We start from the raw sequence: 14,106 nt of genomic DNA, 5'->3' as shown, positions 1-14,106 counted from the left end.
ACACAAATGGACATTGAACTACGTAGCCATATCCACGAATATTTCCAATGGGTAACACGCTGGTAACACGCTGGTAACACGCTAAATCCTAAAATCCCATGGCAGGCGGGTTGAGAGAACGTTTACGCGTAAAATATATATTTAATATCGTAATCCATGGTGGAAGGTAATAATGAATAATAATCTATGAGTAATAATCTATGAATCATCATACATTCAAGCCGGTGTTCCACCATCTCCGATTAACTCCTTCGATTAACCTCACTCTTTGTCTCTTTCTTTAGAAAGAAACGAAGAGTGAGTTTAATCGGAGATGGTGAAACCAGCCCATATATTTAGTTTCAATTAACATATATTAATATAATCATTTATTTAGTTCGGGCACAATTTTTAAGATGCTACGAAAAATTAACAATATGATTTTTTGACGATCTTGATCTTATACCTGTGAAAAAAAATAACGTGTGTATATATGTTGTAAGTAAGATTGCTTTTTGTCGTTTAAAAGCAGCTCACGAGATATGTTTTTTATTTTACCTTTTTTACAAATAAATTTTGCAATTGTATTGTTTGAGGTGAATACCTCGCAATTTGAATTCTCGAATTTTATTACGAAAATCAGATATAGATATTTAACGTTTATCTTATCGCAAAATAAATGATTCAGTGCTATGGGGCTATTGAGCCGGCCCCGATGAGATAAAACGAGTCATCCGAATATTTTTTATCAGTTTTCGTCACGATACACGGCGAGACGGTCCCACTCCTATTTGATCTAATATTATAAATGATGTCCTACACTCCAAATCTCGTGTAACTCGAGGCGATTGTTCATTATAAATTATAAATCGTTTTTTGATGAGAAAAGAGTGCAAGATAGAAGTACACGTGACGAATACAGTTGAATTAAATTATTTTTGTGTGTAATTTAAGGAATACGTATTTTCAACAACATTTAGTTAATTGTTTTATAAATAAATATTTTTAAAAATTAATTGTCTCTCGTGGAGATCTACGTGAAATCGAGCTACTTTTATACGTCTTGGTTCTAAAACAAAAACCAAGGAGGCAAAGAGAAGTTCGTGTTAATATGTTGGAAAAAGTAGTAGCTTTCATGCAGTTGATATCTACGGTACCAAACGAAATACCGGCGTAACAATCTGGAAGAAGAAAAATATCGTTTTTTCTTAGATACTAAATTCAATCTTTTCTAATTATTGTATAATTTTCGAACATTTAAAAGAAAAAAATGGTCAAGCGACAACCACCACATCGGTTGCACTCGAGCCTAGAAAACATCACCGCGTCAAGCTCGACTAGGCGAGAGATGCGTCAAGCACCAAAGAGGTCCGCTTCCGTTGGCAGAAGGCCGATGGGATCCAGAAATTTTTCATCCAGAGAACAAAACGCCCGTCTTCGCAAGTACGATCATGAAATTCACATTTTCACATTTTATCTTGTATATTTTATTTAGGGATGTGTTTTATTTAAATTTATCATCTATATATTAGTACTAAAGTAGTCATCGAAAAATCAATGGTGTGTGTTTACGAGATATTTTATATTTTATTGACATATTTTGACATGAAATATAAAATATCTCGTAAACTATTAATTTTTTTATAATACCTTAATACTTTTATGCGAATAGGGATGTAATACTTTTAATAGAATAAGGGATGAATCAATTGGGGTAAAGAAAGCGCAATAGCTTTTAAAAAAAGGTATGCAATATTGTATATTGTAAATTGCATAATCTTTTTTTGAGAGAAAGCACGGAGAAAAAAATGCTCGCAAAAAACATAGCTCTTCAAAATAGATGAGGGATATTTGTGTGTTTTTTCCTTGTAACTTACGATTGCTTGCAAATTGTTAAGATATTGGTCATTATTAATTTTACAATTTTCAATTGTTATTAATCGTGATTAATTTCTGTTTATTTTTTTCTATAATAGGACGACTTCGCTCGAATCTGTCGACTTATCACAATGCGTGGGATGCAAGAGCAAAGTAAACTCACCTAGAATGATGAAATGTCGACACACTTTCTGCATGGAATGTTTTAAAAATCGTCTCATGATATCACGCAGAAGAGGTATATTTTATTTGAAATACTATTTTTACATAAACAATTATTTCATAGCGCATTTCCGATTAAGCCAACTAATACCACCCATCTACATGTATGCAGTTTTTAAAATAAAAATTATAATTATTGAGTTTGCGAGATTCTCTTGTGCATTATGTAACGCATTGAATTTTACATAATGATGTTATTATCAAGTCGATATTCCGTCTTTTGTGTATGTGCTGCGTATAATTAACTTTTGAAGGTATAATCAGTTAATAAAGCAGTAAGCTGTAGTCGACAACTGCATAATAAGCAATTGACACATCACAATAAGCACCGTAATTAATTATTATTTTGTGAGATATTGTTTAATATATATTTTTACACAATTAATTTTATTAATATGGTATTTTGTTATTACGTTTATATTTTATTAGATGTTTTACTATATATAAATGCATTTAAAAAATTTGTTATGCTATGATTATATTTAATCATGCACGTTTATCTTAAACATATCAGTCGTAAATGTATATCAACAAAAATTTAAAACACAAATTTATATTATCATTACTTTAATTATTTTATCTACATTTCAACACGCATTTTTATATATATTGCATAATGTCCTCGTACAACACTTTTTAATAAGACATTTATAATAATAATTTTGCTATCAGAAATTCATTTAACATGCGTTTATAATTATTGTAGCATGTCTCACTTAATTGTTACAAGTTCGAAATTGTCAAGAAATATAATTTAAAAAATAATTCCATGGAGATAGTATTAATGATGTAAATAATGAAATTCATACTTTGATTACATCTTCTGGATTTGTAGATCAATGATAAAATACGTGTCATAAAATTAATATGTATTTCTATCTTAGATGGCAGCTCTATTTGTCCTGTATGCAATGTAGCAGTAATTGCAATAGCGAAGAAAGAATCGAAAAGTGCGGTGAGGTTTGCGCCTTTACCTTCAAAGATGCGTGACGAAATATGCCGTAGCTGCGGTGAAGTTTGCGAGTTTATAAACAAATGTAAACACTGTAAACGCGTAAGTACGGTTTATGGATATTCAGATATTTACATAATCTTTGTAATTTTGTATTTTGAGAATAAAGAAACTTGAAATTATTGTCAGTCTTCGCGAGTGCATTATGATGCACTCGCGAAGATTGTACAATTATACAGTAAAATTACAATAATCCTTTACCAGATTAAATATTAAACGTGGGTGTAATTGTGGCTATCAGTTTATTAAAAGATTAGTTGTATTTGTAAAATAGAGTGGATGATGAGAATAATAAAATGTATTTTATGTTTACATGTTAACATTCTTATAGAGATTCTGTGATGACTGCTGGACAAGTCATGTCAATGATTTGAAGGATGAACTAGGTAATATAAATGGGGATCTCGAGACATCAGCGACCAGATTCGAAGATAAAATAATCAACTTTGAGGTAATCGCAATTTATTAATTAGCTCATTCTTCTAGATTACGAAGAATATTTTAGAAATATATATTTAAACTATATCCAAAAAGAAATTAAATATATTTTTTACGAAACGCAAAATGTTACGTTTCGAAGTTAAATGGATGGTATCTTATCGTCAAAAAATTTGTCTGTGCATATATGTGCTCGCGGGCACGCGGAAGAGTTAATTAATTTTTTTGTTACTGCAGAGCAAAGCAAACGAAACGGTGGAATTCATTAATAGGGACATCGAGGCTCAGGTAACTGAACTTAATAAAAAGAGGGACAATCAGATTAAGAAGGTAGAGCATATAATTGCTACGGGAGAAACGTCAGTTGATGATATTAGACAAAGGATGGAAAGAACTCAAATCGAGATAAAGGAACACAAGGAAGTGTCATATGATACACTGTCTGATAATGAGGAAAAGGTATGACATTTTAAGCTTTTAATATTTTCATTTTTCGTGAAATAAAAAGAGGAATCTATTCTATGGGTATGTGTACATGTGTATATTTTGCGTATGTAAGTACTATACTCATGGATGTAAAATACATCCATGAGTATAGTAACATTCTCTACGTAAATTATATATTAAATAATGGATTGTATAAAGTTGAAAAACTTAAATAAAGTTAAGAATATATTTCAATATATTCTTTAATAAAAATTTAATATTTTAATATATTTTTTAAATCTTTAAATATTATATTAAACATATTTCTACATACTCATATATCAAAGATTCTTCCTTTTATTCTTTATCAATCTTTTTCTTCTATTTAGTTATCCTATTTTTTTTTAGTAAAAGCTTTGACAAACTTTAACTGATTAACTTGCGTGACATTTCGATCGAGATTAGTGATGGGTAAAGAGATAGCGTAAAAAAATTAGTGGGGCTTTTCGACATATATTTATCAAGATATCGTTTCGTATCGGCATTTGTCCATGGCAGAAAAATGGAGTCGAAAAAAGTTATCGAATTATCGAAAATAGTCCATTCTCTCGTCCGTTCTCTTCCGAGGTGAAGTAAACTGGGTTTTCTCCGCTCCTTCTGACGCTGCACCCCGATCTCTCCTCCGGTTCTAAAATCTGGACCAGCATTGTACCTGTCCCGTGCAGGACGCCTCACAGTATTGATTACTTGGGAGGAGGAAGGCACGTGGAAGGGTGGGCAGAGGGGGGAGGGAGGTGGATGGCGAGCATGTGGAGCTGGTCGAGGCGAGAACCAGGGGTTGCCGGGTTTAGTCGAAATTTTCATCGTTTCCTACAAAGTTAATAAGATAGACAAGAAATTCGCGACCTGGAAAACTATGCCGACAACAGGAACGTTACGCAGCGCAACCGCGAAAAACAGCGAGAAAATTATCGCTGGGAAAATATAAAGGGTTCTGACGCGAGAAAATATCGCACTGTTACGATACTTCATTGAATATAATCGGGATGAGATACGATAGATAAGATAGAATGAACTGTTCGTTATAAAAATGGAAATAGCAAGGGACGGTGTATTACATTGTAAAAATTAAATTTTCTGAATATTTGTAATATTTTATACATATTTTTTTAATATGTTTTTTAATATGTTATTTGCAATTATGAATTTGAAATTATTACAAGTTCACAATAATATCTATAAATAAGTAGAGAGTTGATTATTATACATTATGTTATTCAGTACATTTGTTTTATATACGTTTGCTTTATATGTGTTTTAGACGATGCTCGATTATGTTTTAACAGAGTTTTGTTTTTGACATGTTTTAAAAGTGATACGCAAATTCATATGCACACACACACACACACACACACACACACACACACAGAGAGAGAGATAGAGGCAGAGGGGGGAGAGAGAGAGAGAGAGAGACATGTTTACAAGCGTAACCTCTTGCGTAAATAAATTAACAGTTTAGCCATAACCATAATTAAGTATAGAGGATTAATTAAAGATTACCGTTTAGAAACAAGTATTTTTCCTTAATTAAGATATTTTTACTTTTAATACGAGTAATGTTTGATTTTTGTAAAGATTACCATTTTAAAACACATATTTCCTTATGAATACCTTGACAAATATTTAGTATAAGTGAACTTAAGATTATACTAAAAATGGTTAAGATCAACTTCAACAACTTATTGACTAATTTTAATTTAAACTTAATTTAATCTTCGCTTTTTTCTAATTTTAGTTCTAGAAGAAAAACATAATTAATTAAGTTATTATGACAATCAAAACTCATCTTTCTTTAAATTGAAAAATCTGTTTTTTTTTAAGTTTTTTAATATTTTATAATTGAACTTTTTTTTTGTTTAAAAAGAAATTTAAAGATGTCAAACTATTTCTTAGCCTACGATACAAATGATAATTATAAAACGAAAACGACTACGATTAAATTTAGAATCAACTAAAAATGATCAAATATGGATTAGAATGTCGAAAAACTGTATTCGTATAAAACGCAGAAATGTACCGACGTTAAATCGAGCAAAAAAAACTGACGATAACGACGAGGAATGAGCCGTGAGGCCGGGGAGAGATAGAGGGATGCGACGAAAGCGAGTTCAGGGCGGGTTCGCGAACCGATAGGACCTAACCCGGGATAGCAAGAGGATAATGGTGTTGGTGTATAAGGCACGAGCAGCCAACGTCTGCTCCTGACAGCCCATTACCACTGTACAAACGCAGGCACGGTGGTCTGGTACGATGGCAAAGGCTCTTCTGAATCCTGTCTCTTTCTCCGCAACGTGGCTTTCCTCCTCCTCCTCCTCCTCTTCCTCTCTCTCTCTCTGTTTGTCCCTTTACGATCCTCCTTCTCTCTCTCCCTCTCTCTCTCCCTCTCCGATCTCCTCTCTCTCTCTCTCTCCCTCTCTCTCTCTCTCTCTCTCTCTCTCTCTCTCTCTCTCTCTCTCTCTCTCTATATCTATCTCTCTTCCCCTCCTGTCTCTCATTCTCTCCATTCATTTCTCACTCTGCGACTCATTCTCCAGGTATCGAGGATTTCTATCCCGCAAGGAAGTAAATCGAATGAGATACACTTGCGACTTCGTCGCCATATTGCGCTTTATAAAGGTGTATAATTTTAGAAATTTTTATGTATTATTTTGTATTTTTATCAATATTCTTTTATCCATAGCTCTCAAGTCGATGTCTTTTGAAGAAACATTACTTGTACAAAGCAGTCGATTTATTGCGATCTTTTATTTTTCAGCTTTAATGTCCATTTCTATCAATGCAGATTAACACTTTAATTTTTCGGTTTAATTTACTTTTTATCTTTTTCTAATTCTAAGAAACCGAGATTAAAGTTAACATTGGTAGAAATGGACATAAGTGTGTAGTAATTAAATTATAAGTTAAATTTCTTTTAACGCACGCGCGTAAAATTCAGAATTAATAAACAAAAAAAACAAAGATTTATATATCTCATTTGACAAGATCCCTTAATTTTTTACTGTTACCGAAAGAATCTCCAATCATAATTTGAAAGAAATACCTACACCTAACACATCTGCAGCATTCTGAAATTTACTACTTCTATGCAAATAATGAAATTTATCTGCCAACGATTTATATGAATCGACCGCAACTCCATATCGAAGAAAATAAAGAAAAAAAAAAAGAAAATATATCCGCGAAAGAGAAAATGCTGCTCAGCCGCTGTTCAAAGTAGGTGAGCCGGCAAGAAAAGTAGATTTTGCAGCTTATACATTCGCGTGGGCGAAATGGGATCCATCCTGAATCAATTCCCCGTAAATACATTCCCTCAGCACGCTCTCGTTTCTCTCGGGGTAGCTTTTTCGGGGTTGGCTCGTAGCCACGCCCGACACTCTCGCCAGGCCACGCCCGCGAACACAGATCCCGCACACACACACACACACACACACACACACACACACACACACACACACACACAAACACACATACGCGCACACATATACGTATGTAGACCTGGAGGTTCTCTGTGGAGCCCAAGGGCTAATAATTCACGTCACGAGCACACCCCACTATAAAGAGTCAGCTACAGGCACCGGCGGGCGTATATTCCACCGGCGACGGCATAAACGCTATCCAGTTGCAGTTACTGTTAATTACCGATCATCTTTTATAATTTATTGCCGCACCCGCTAGCGCGGATATTCCGCCGAGCCCGGAAAATTCGCTCGATGACTGACTGGCCTGACAATTATGTAACGCACCGCCGAATCATTCGCCGAAGTCACTTAATTGTCGAACTCGTCTCTCATCGTCTGCATAATCCGACGAATAACAATGATGCGGCGTGACTGCTCCGATCATCTCGCCGATTGAACAAAGTTATGCGAGAGGAAGCTGATTCTACAAAATGTTTCTTTGAGTGGAAAACTTTTCTAGGAAAATATAAATATTATAAAATTGCATAATTATTTTATGAAATATAAAAATGGGACGATTGTTTTCTGACATATGTACGATGATTAGTTTCCGACAATTAGTTTTATTTTACACGGTAATTTGAAATAACACCGGCAACGTGAGATTAAAAAAAAGAAGTGATAAACAGCATCTTTGACAGCTCATATCTGAAAAGCGACTCTACTCGTCGCTATACAGTGACAAAAATTAACATCACCTATCAATAAGAGCCTCTAGGCCAGTCTAGGCTATCAGGCTTATTTTATATTATTTTATATTAACATATAAAAGATAGGAAGAATAAAGATTATTGTTGTGATATTGAGCCTCAATCTAATAATGATTAGTTGATCAGTTAATTTAAAACAAACAAAATAGTACATAAATGTATAAATAACTAAAGACTCTCGATGATGAAATTATAACAAGTAAAAAAGTGGACATAATTACACGTCAATGTATAATTATGTATTTTATTAATGACATACTTTATATTTACTTTAAGCAAATTAAAAATTAGCATAATTGCGATTGTTTACAGTGCTCTGTCTCAGGAACTACTTATACAATGGGTCGTAGCTCCTGCCGAATCTGTCATTGAAATTTTTGCCGTCGAGACAAAGCGTCGTACGGCTTAATGATGCCGCGGAGGCTCGTTAATTGTTCAAGACGCGAGCGATGAGGGAAAGGGGGCGGGGGTAGTGGGCGTCGACACGAAAAAAATCAGGCCGAAAGTTGGATCTGATGCTGATTGCCGCAGGTTTACAGGATACGATACGCCCCCTTCCCGTCTTTGAGGTTCGGCGGGGGTGCCCGAGTCGCCGGTGGCGCGGGGTAGTTGGCCCCCTAAAATTAGCCACAGTGACATATTGAAGTGCGCGTGTCGAATCCCCTAAGATACAGTTCCCCATCCCCTTCCCCTCCCCTTTTCACCCCCCCGAATTCACAAAGCTGCTGCCCTGGGAAAATCAACTGACGCGTAACTAAACGGTGTATCATTAATTCCGACGTGTATGTTTATATCGCGCTGGTTAAAGAACGCGTGCATGGGACACTGCGGCCCCCCTAACTGTGGGGGAGGGGGGGGTTCTAGATTTCCAGATTGGCTCATTTGCCGATCACTAAAAAAAGCGACGTCGCTGTAAATTAGCTGTTGCGCGCGCGTAACGGGAGGGTGACACGATATCATTGATATCTCATAAAAGTGCTTACAATTAGTATAAAAAAATTTGTTTCTATCATTACATTTGCCACTTTGACCAATGCATTTACCAGGTAGCAAGCTGACGTTACTTGTCGTCATTTTAAGGTCGAAACCAATGACGACAGATTGTTACCTGGGTTCTTGTCTTATAATTAGTTTCTTCTATATTCTACGAATAAAAAATTACTTTAGTCGATAGTTTTTAACAACTTATTTTTAATACATTCGCATATAGGTACATGTGTTTGCACGTGTGTGTGTGTGTGTGTGTGTGTAGAATATTAGTGGCAAAATCTATTTTAGAAATAATCTAACATTGAAAGACAATCGAATTTTCATAAATATACGACCCACACGTGAGTTTATTTTTATTTTCGAATTATAGCCACTTCTGCAATCTATTTTTATCTGTTTCTTCTACAGCTGACGCTAAAAATCTTGCATGTAGTATCTCGCAAAGATTGTCCGATTGCAGTACTTTCGCTTCTGAATTCGCGTCTTATCGAGCAGAGCTCTCCCCGTATTCTTGCGCTCGAAATTTCTCATATTTCGCTAGAAACACGGCTCGTCTCCAATTGGCAACTTCCGTTCTCGCGGAGGAAAGGCACCAAATTGTCGGACAGAGATGTCGATTCTTGGGTGACCATTTTATCGGCGACGCGTCGCGCTGTCCACCTGATCGGCGTGAAACGTATCGGCACGCTAAGTGTCGGGGAAAAAACGACGACGGACGCGCTTTGCGCCCACGCTTTGAAGTCACCAAGTTGAGATGCACTTTGAACGATCCGACGAATCGCACGTGGCACAAAAATAAATGCCACGAATCTGTAGATTGGAAGAAAGATGTTTGTCTGAGATAGATATCTTTGCCTCCGAGCAAATAAAATCATTTTTCTTCACCTCTTAAACACTTTCCGCCATAATAGACACAGGAATCTAAAATTATCTAATTATGATCAAAAATTGTGATAGAAGAAGAAGAAAAATGAGAAAGCGATATTTTCTTGAAGCCCAAAGTTTGAAGGCTGATAGAGGCAAATATATCAACACGTACTTGTATTTTTCTTTTTCGTCTACATATATATCTTCTAATTTTCATCGAAATGAGAATGAAATCGGTTCGACGAGGATTCCTCGTCAGATTATGGCATTGGCCGAATCGCCGGCGATGTCGGGGGATTCATCGCCGGCGCAAACAGGCTTTCGGCAACCAAGCCTATTTGGTACACGTGTCCTCGCGCATTGAATCGCGGCGATCCTCCTGTTCGCGACGATCGAAACGGTCAGGGCGAGCAAGAGAGAAGGAAGGAGCGGGACCCCGCGACGGGGGACAAAGGGCCCGCACACGTCGCCACGTGACCGCCGGTGGTACGACTTCGGGGTACCGTAAGTGCCAGAAAGCACAAAGCTTCACCGCTCTCTTTTTTCTCTCATTCTCTCCCTCCTTCTCTCTTTCTTCCCCTCTCGTCCATCCCCCCTCCTCTTCCCCGTGCTCTCTTTCTCTCTCCTTTCGTGTCTCTTTATACCAGAAATTGACCGCAATTTAGCGACGCGTCGTTGCACACCGCGCGGGATTTGCGGCGAAGAACGTCAACTGCATTGCTCTGCATATATTTCATTTTTGTTCATTCGCCGATTCATCCGCGATGAGAAGCGATCGACTTCTCACCCTGGATGAAGCTTTCATCGTCGTATTCGCTTGGAAATCAAAGTCCATCTACTTTAATCTGAATTATCGTGTTCAATGCAGATGAGACGGAAATTTTATCAAGCACATAGTTCTTCATGGCAATTTTATCCGTCTCCGATGATACGCTAAATTGTGTCTATTTCAGGTGAAAACATTTTTGGACCTGCAGCAAAAGGCCGCGGAAATAATGGCAGCAGTTACCATTTGGGAATCGGAATTAAATGATGTTGAGAGGGAGCTCAGAAAAGTTAACAAGCGTGGAAAGTCATTTATGAAAGAGAAGACTGGTCCTTCGTACAAGTAAGTAAATCTTTTCGTAATAATTATTTTGTATATAATTATTGTGTTCAACAAAATTAGATAAAGAAAAGTTTTTCTATTTCGAATATTATTTTTCACATATTTTTGTTATAACATAATTTTAACTATGTGATTATATATGGTTGAAAGAGGCTACAAGTGAATGGCTTAAAATCGAAATTTGTATTACAATTTATAAAAAATTGCCAAAGTATTTTGTAAAAAAAAGAGAAGAGTAAAAGAAAGAAATTGTAGATTTCTTTAACTTGTGCAGAGTAAATATAATTTATCAAAGAACATATAAAAATATCAAGAAGTTGCTAAAATATTATAGATATATAAATATACATATAAGCGTCTCTTTCGGGGCTATAAGGATTTTTTAATTGTTGTGTTATCTGAATTTTTAATATCACATTGTATTTTAAATTAAATTGAAAGTCATTTCGCGTCGCGCGAAGAATGTGCACTAAATACAATATGTGACTGTGACGATACGAGGTCGTGAAATGAAAGAAAATTGATACGGCAGGCGGAAAAATTTCACACCCAAAATTATCGTGACCCGTGACATAGTGCAGCGACCATCGGCACTTGCCGTTGATTCCTGGAGGGATAACATTATCGTAACCTGTCCGGGGTCGGGACGGATTGTGATTCTCGACAGGAAGTTCAAACTTGTGCGGAAAATTCGTCACCAGGAGATGATGGCACCACAAGGAGTTGCCTTCCTGCAGGAACACGACGAGATATACGTGACAGGTATCAATATTTAATCCTCGAGCGAGATAATCCGTAAAACGGCAGGGCTCTAGATTAAGTTCCTAAAATTTAAACTTTATTTCGTTTTTGTTGCATCTATACGCATCTTTTCCTTTTTAAACGAACGGTTTAACGAAATAAAAATTAATGAGTAGGTATACACAAATAAATAGTAAATGTATAAATAACCGTTGAGTAGGAAAAATATATATCTAATCATAGAATGGTAGATCAAATTAAATAGCGAGAGATTTTCCTCCACCACTTTTATCTATCTTGACTCAGAAAAGAGCTGCAATCCATATACAATTAATACAATACTTGATCTCCAAATTATAGATCACATATATTGATTGAAATTTGTTATTCACAGTTTGATAAGCCTGGTGTATTAATTCGGACCATATTATTTACGAAAGAACTAGTATTTCAATCATCAGAAATAATTAGCAAATATCAGTAATTCGTTAATTATTCGGTGTTCCTCGCAGATAAATGGAAGCATTGCATCTTCGTGTTTAATCACAACGGCGAACTCGTTCGTCGCATGTGCGAAAAAGGTCACAGAGAGTCGGAGCTGTGCTCGCCGGAAGGAATCGCGTTTCATCCGGAACGTAGCGTGCTTTACGTCGCTGATACTGAGAACAATCGCATTCAGATTCTTGAGAGGGACGGCACGTATCTGGACAGCATCGGGCCCAAGGGTAAAAACACAAGGGGCACTGTCAGATTCCGTAAAACTGGCCCAACCGCGAGCCAATTGAATCAACCGACCGACGTGGCTGTTACAATAACTCGCGTCGCCATCGCCGATTCCGGCAGTCACAAGATAAAGGTATAATCATCTTCAAGAGTTGTCTTGGATATTTATTCACCTTTCTCTGGATTAAATTAATTTTTCTTTGATCTTCATGGAAATTTAAACTAAACTTGTATACTGCATTAACATTGTGCACAAAATACTTAAAGAATTATATCAAATATTAAAATAAATTATATATATTTATCTCATAATAGTCATAATATATTATTATTGTTGTACTAATGAATATTGCAAATAAACCACAATTTTTTTAATGTAGATATTCAATCACGACGGGCAAATTCTACAGTCGATCGGTGGCATCGGCACGGCAAAGGGTTTATTTAGGTTAATATAAAGTTATTTATACTTTAATGACACTAAATTTATGTTATTACTAGTATCTAGAAATTTACTAGAGAATAATTTCTAATTTGTAGATCACCTGAGGTGTTGAAGATCGATGCGAAGGGATACATCATTGTTGGTGACGCTGGAAATGGGAGAGTGCAGATCTTTTCCCCGGAAGGCGAATTTTTACGGGTGTTAGGTGTTAAAAAAACTCAGGGACATAAATTTGCATGGGTATCAGGTTTGTTCGTGACAAATAATTATAATATTTTAGTTTCTGATAGCAAAAATAATTTTGTATATTTATTTTAATATTATAGACTAATGTACGAATGTCTTTACCTAATAAGAAAGTCATTCACTTATTGTTTCTGTATATAATGTATATTATTCACTTATTTCATAAATTTTTTAATGTGATAAATATCATACAACAGTATTAGAGTTCGATTTTGAATTGCATTATAAATTATGTTATTTATATTAAAATCGAAAAAAACATTCATTTATAGTTATATTGTAAAAGAGAAAATTTCTTTTAAATTTTATGTTCTGACATAGTCATTTTAGGAAACGTATACTGTATATTTTACACAAATGCACGGTATAGAACTCTATATGCAGTTATACAATATGTTTAATTTGAGTGGAAATTAACATTCAAATGGACTATTAAATAAATAATGTAACAGAGTTGGTTCCTTTACAAAGCGATGGATATTTCTCGGTGAAATTAACAATATATTCTACGAACAACATTCTGATCAATCAAAAAACATGACATCGTAGGCAATACAAAAAATTGTGCAACTTTTTAAAAATATTGAAAGCATTATGAAACAAAAATACTAGTTTCCTATTCGGTCAGAGAATGAAATAAACGCTTGCTAACTTTTTTGCATTTTTTTCGTTCTCCAAGAACATTTCTTTATATAATGGCAGCTAATTCTGGATCAAAGTGGATAATTCACAAAATATTAAGAAAGAATAAATCGAACGTCTTTATCTTTAATCTTTAACTGTTCATAAAATAATTTCGCGCC

The 14,106-nt window shown here is 35.3% G+C and overlaps 1 protein-coding gene across 1 annotated transcript; it reads left to right on the top strand.

Moving 5' to 3' along the window:
- Nucleotides 1–86: 86 nt before the first annotated feature.
- LOC139776036 (uncharacterized) lies at nt 87–13,958 on the top strand. Its single transcript, XM_071712447.1, has 11 exons — nt 87–166; nt 1,244–1,422; nt 1,956–2,095; nt 2,964–3,133; nt 3,423–3,542; nt 3,767–3,988; nt 10,994–11,148; nt 11,681–11,910; nt 12,402–12,745; nt 12,993–13,060; nt 13,153–13,958. Exons 2-11 carry the CDS (start codon nt 1,250–1,252, stop codon nt 13,373–13,375), a joined length of 1,845 nt encoding a protein of 614 aa, XP_071568548.1. The 5' UTR covers nt 87–166; nt 1,244–1,249; the 3' UTR covers nt 13,376–13,958.
- The last annotated feature ends 148 nt before the right edge of the window (nt 13,959–14,106 follow it).

Source organism: Temnothorax nylanderi, unplaced genomic scaffold, assembly GCF_030848795.1.
Source record: "Temnothorax nylanderi isolate EJ_2023f unplaced genomic scaffold, tnyl_v1.0 TNYL_tig0110_pilon, whole genome shotgun sequence".
NCBI classification, from domain to species: domain Eukaryota; kingdom Metazoa; phylum Arthropoda; class Insecta; order Hymenoptera; family Formicidae; genus Temnothorax; species Temnothorax nylanderi.
This window is presented reverse-complemented; position numbering and strand designations above follow the sequence as displayed.

Coding starts and splice junctions, on each gene's coding strand:
- LOC139776036 (XM_071712447.1), top strand. CDS start 1,250: ATGGTCAAGCGACAACCACCACATCGGTTGCACTCGAGCCTAGAAAAC. Junction 3,989..10,993: donor TGTCTGATAATGAGGAAAAG/GTATGACATTTT, acceptor TGTCTATTTCAG/GTGAAAACATTTTTGGACCT. Junction 11,911..12,401: donor CGACGAGATATACGTGACAG/GTATCAATATTT, acceptor TGTTCCTCGCAG/ATAAATGGAAGCATTGCATC.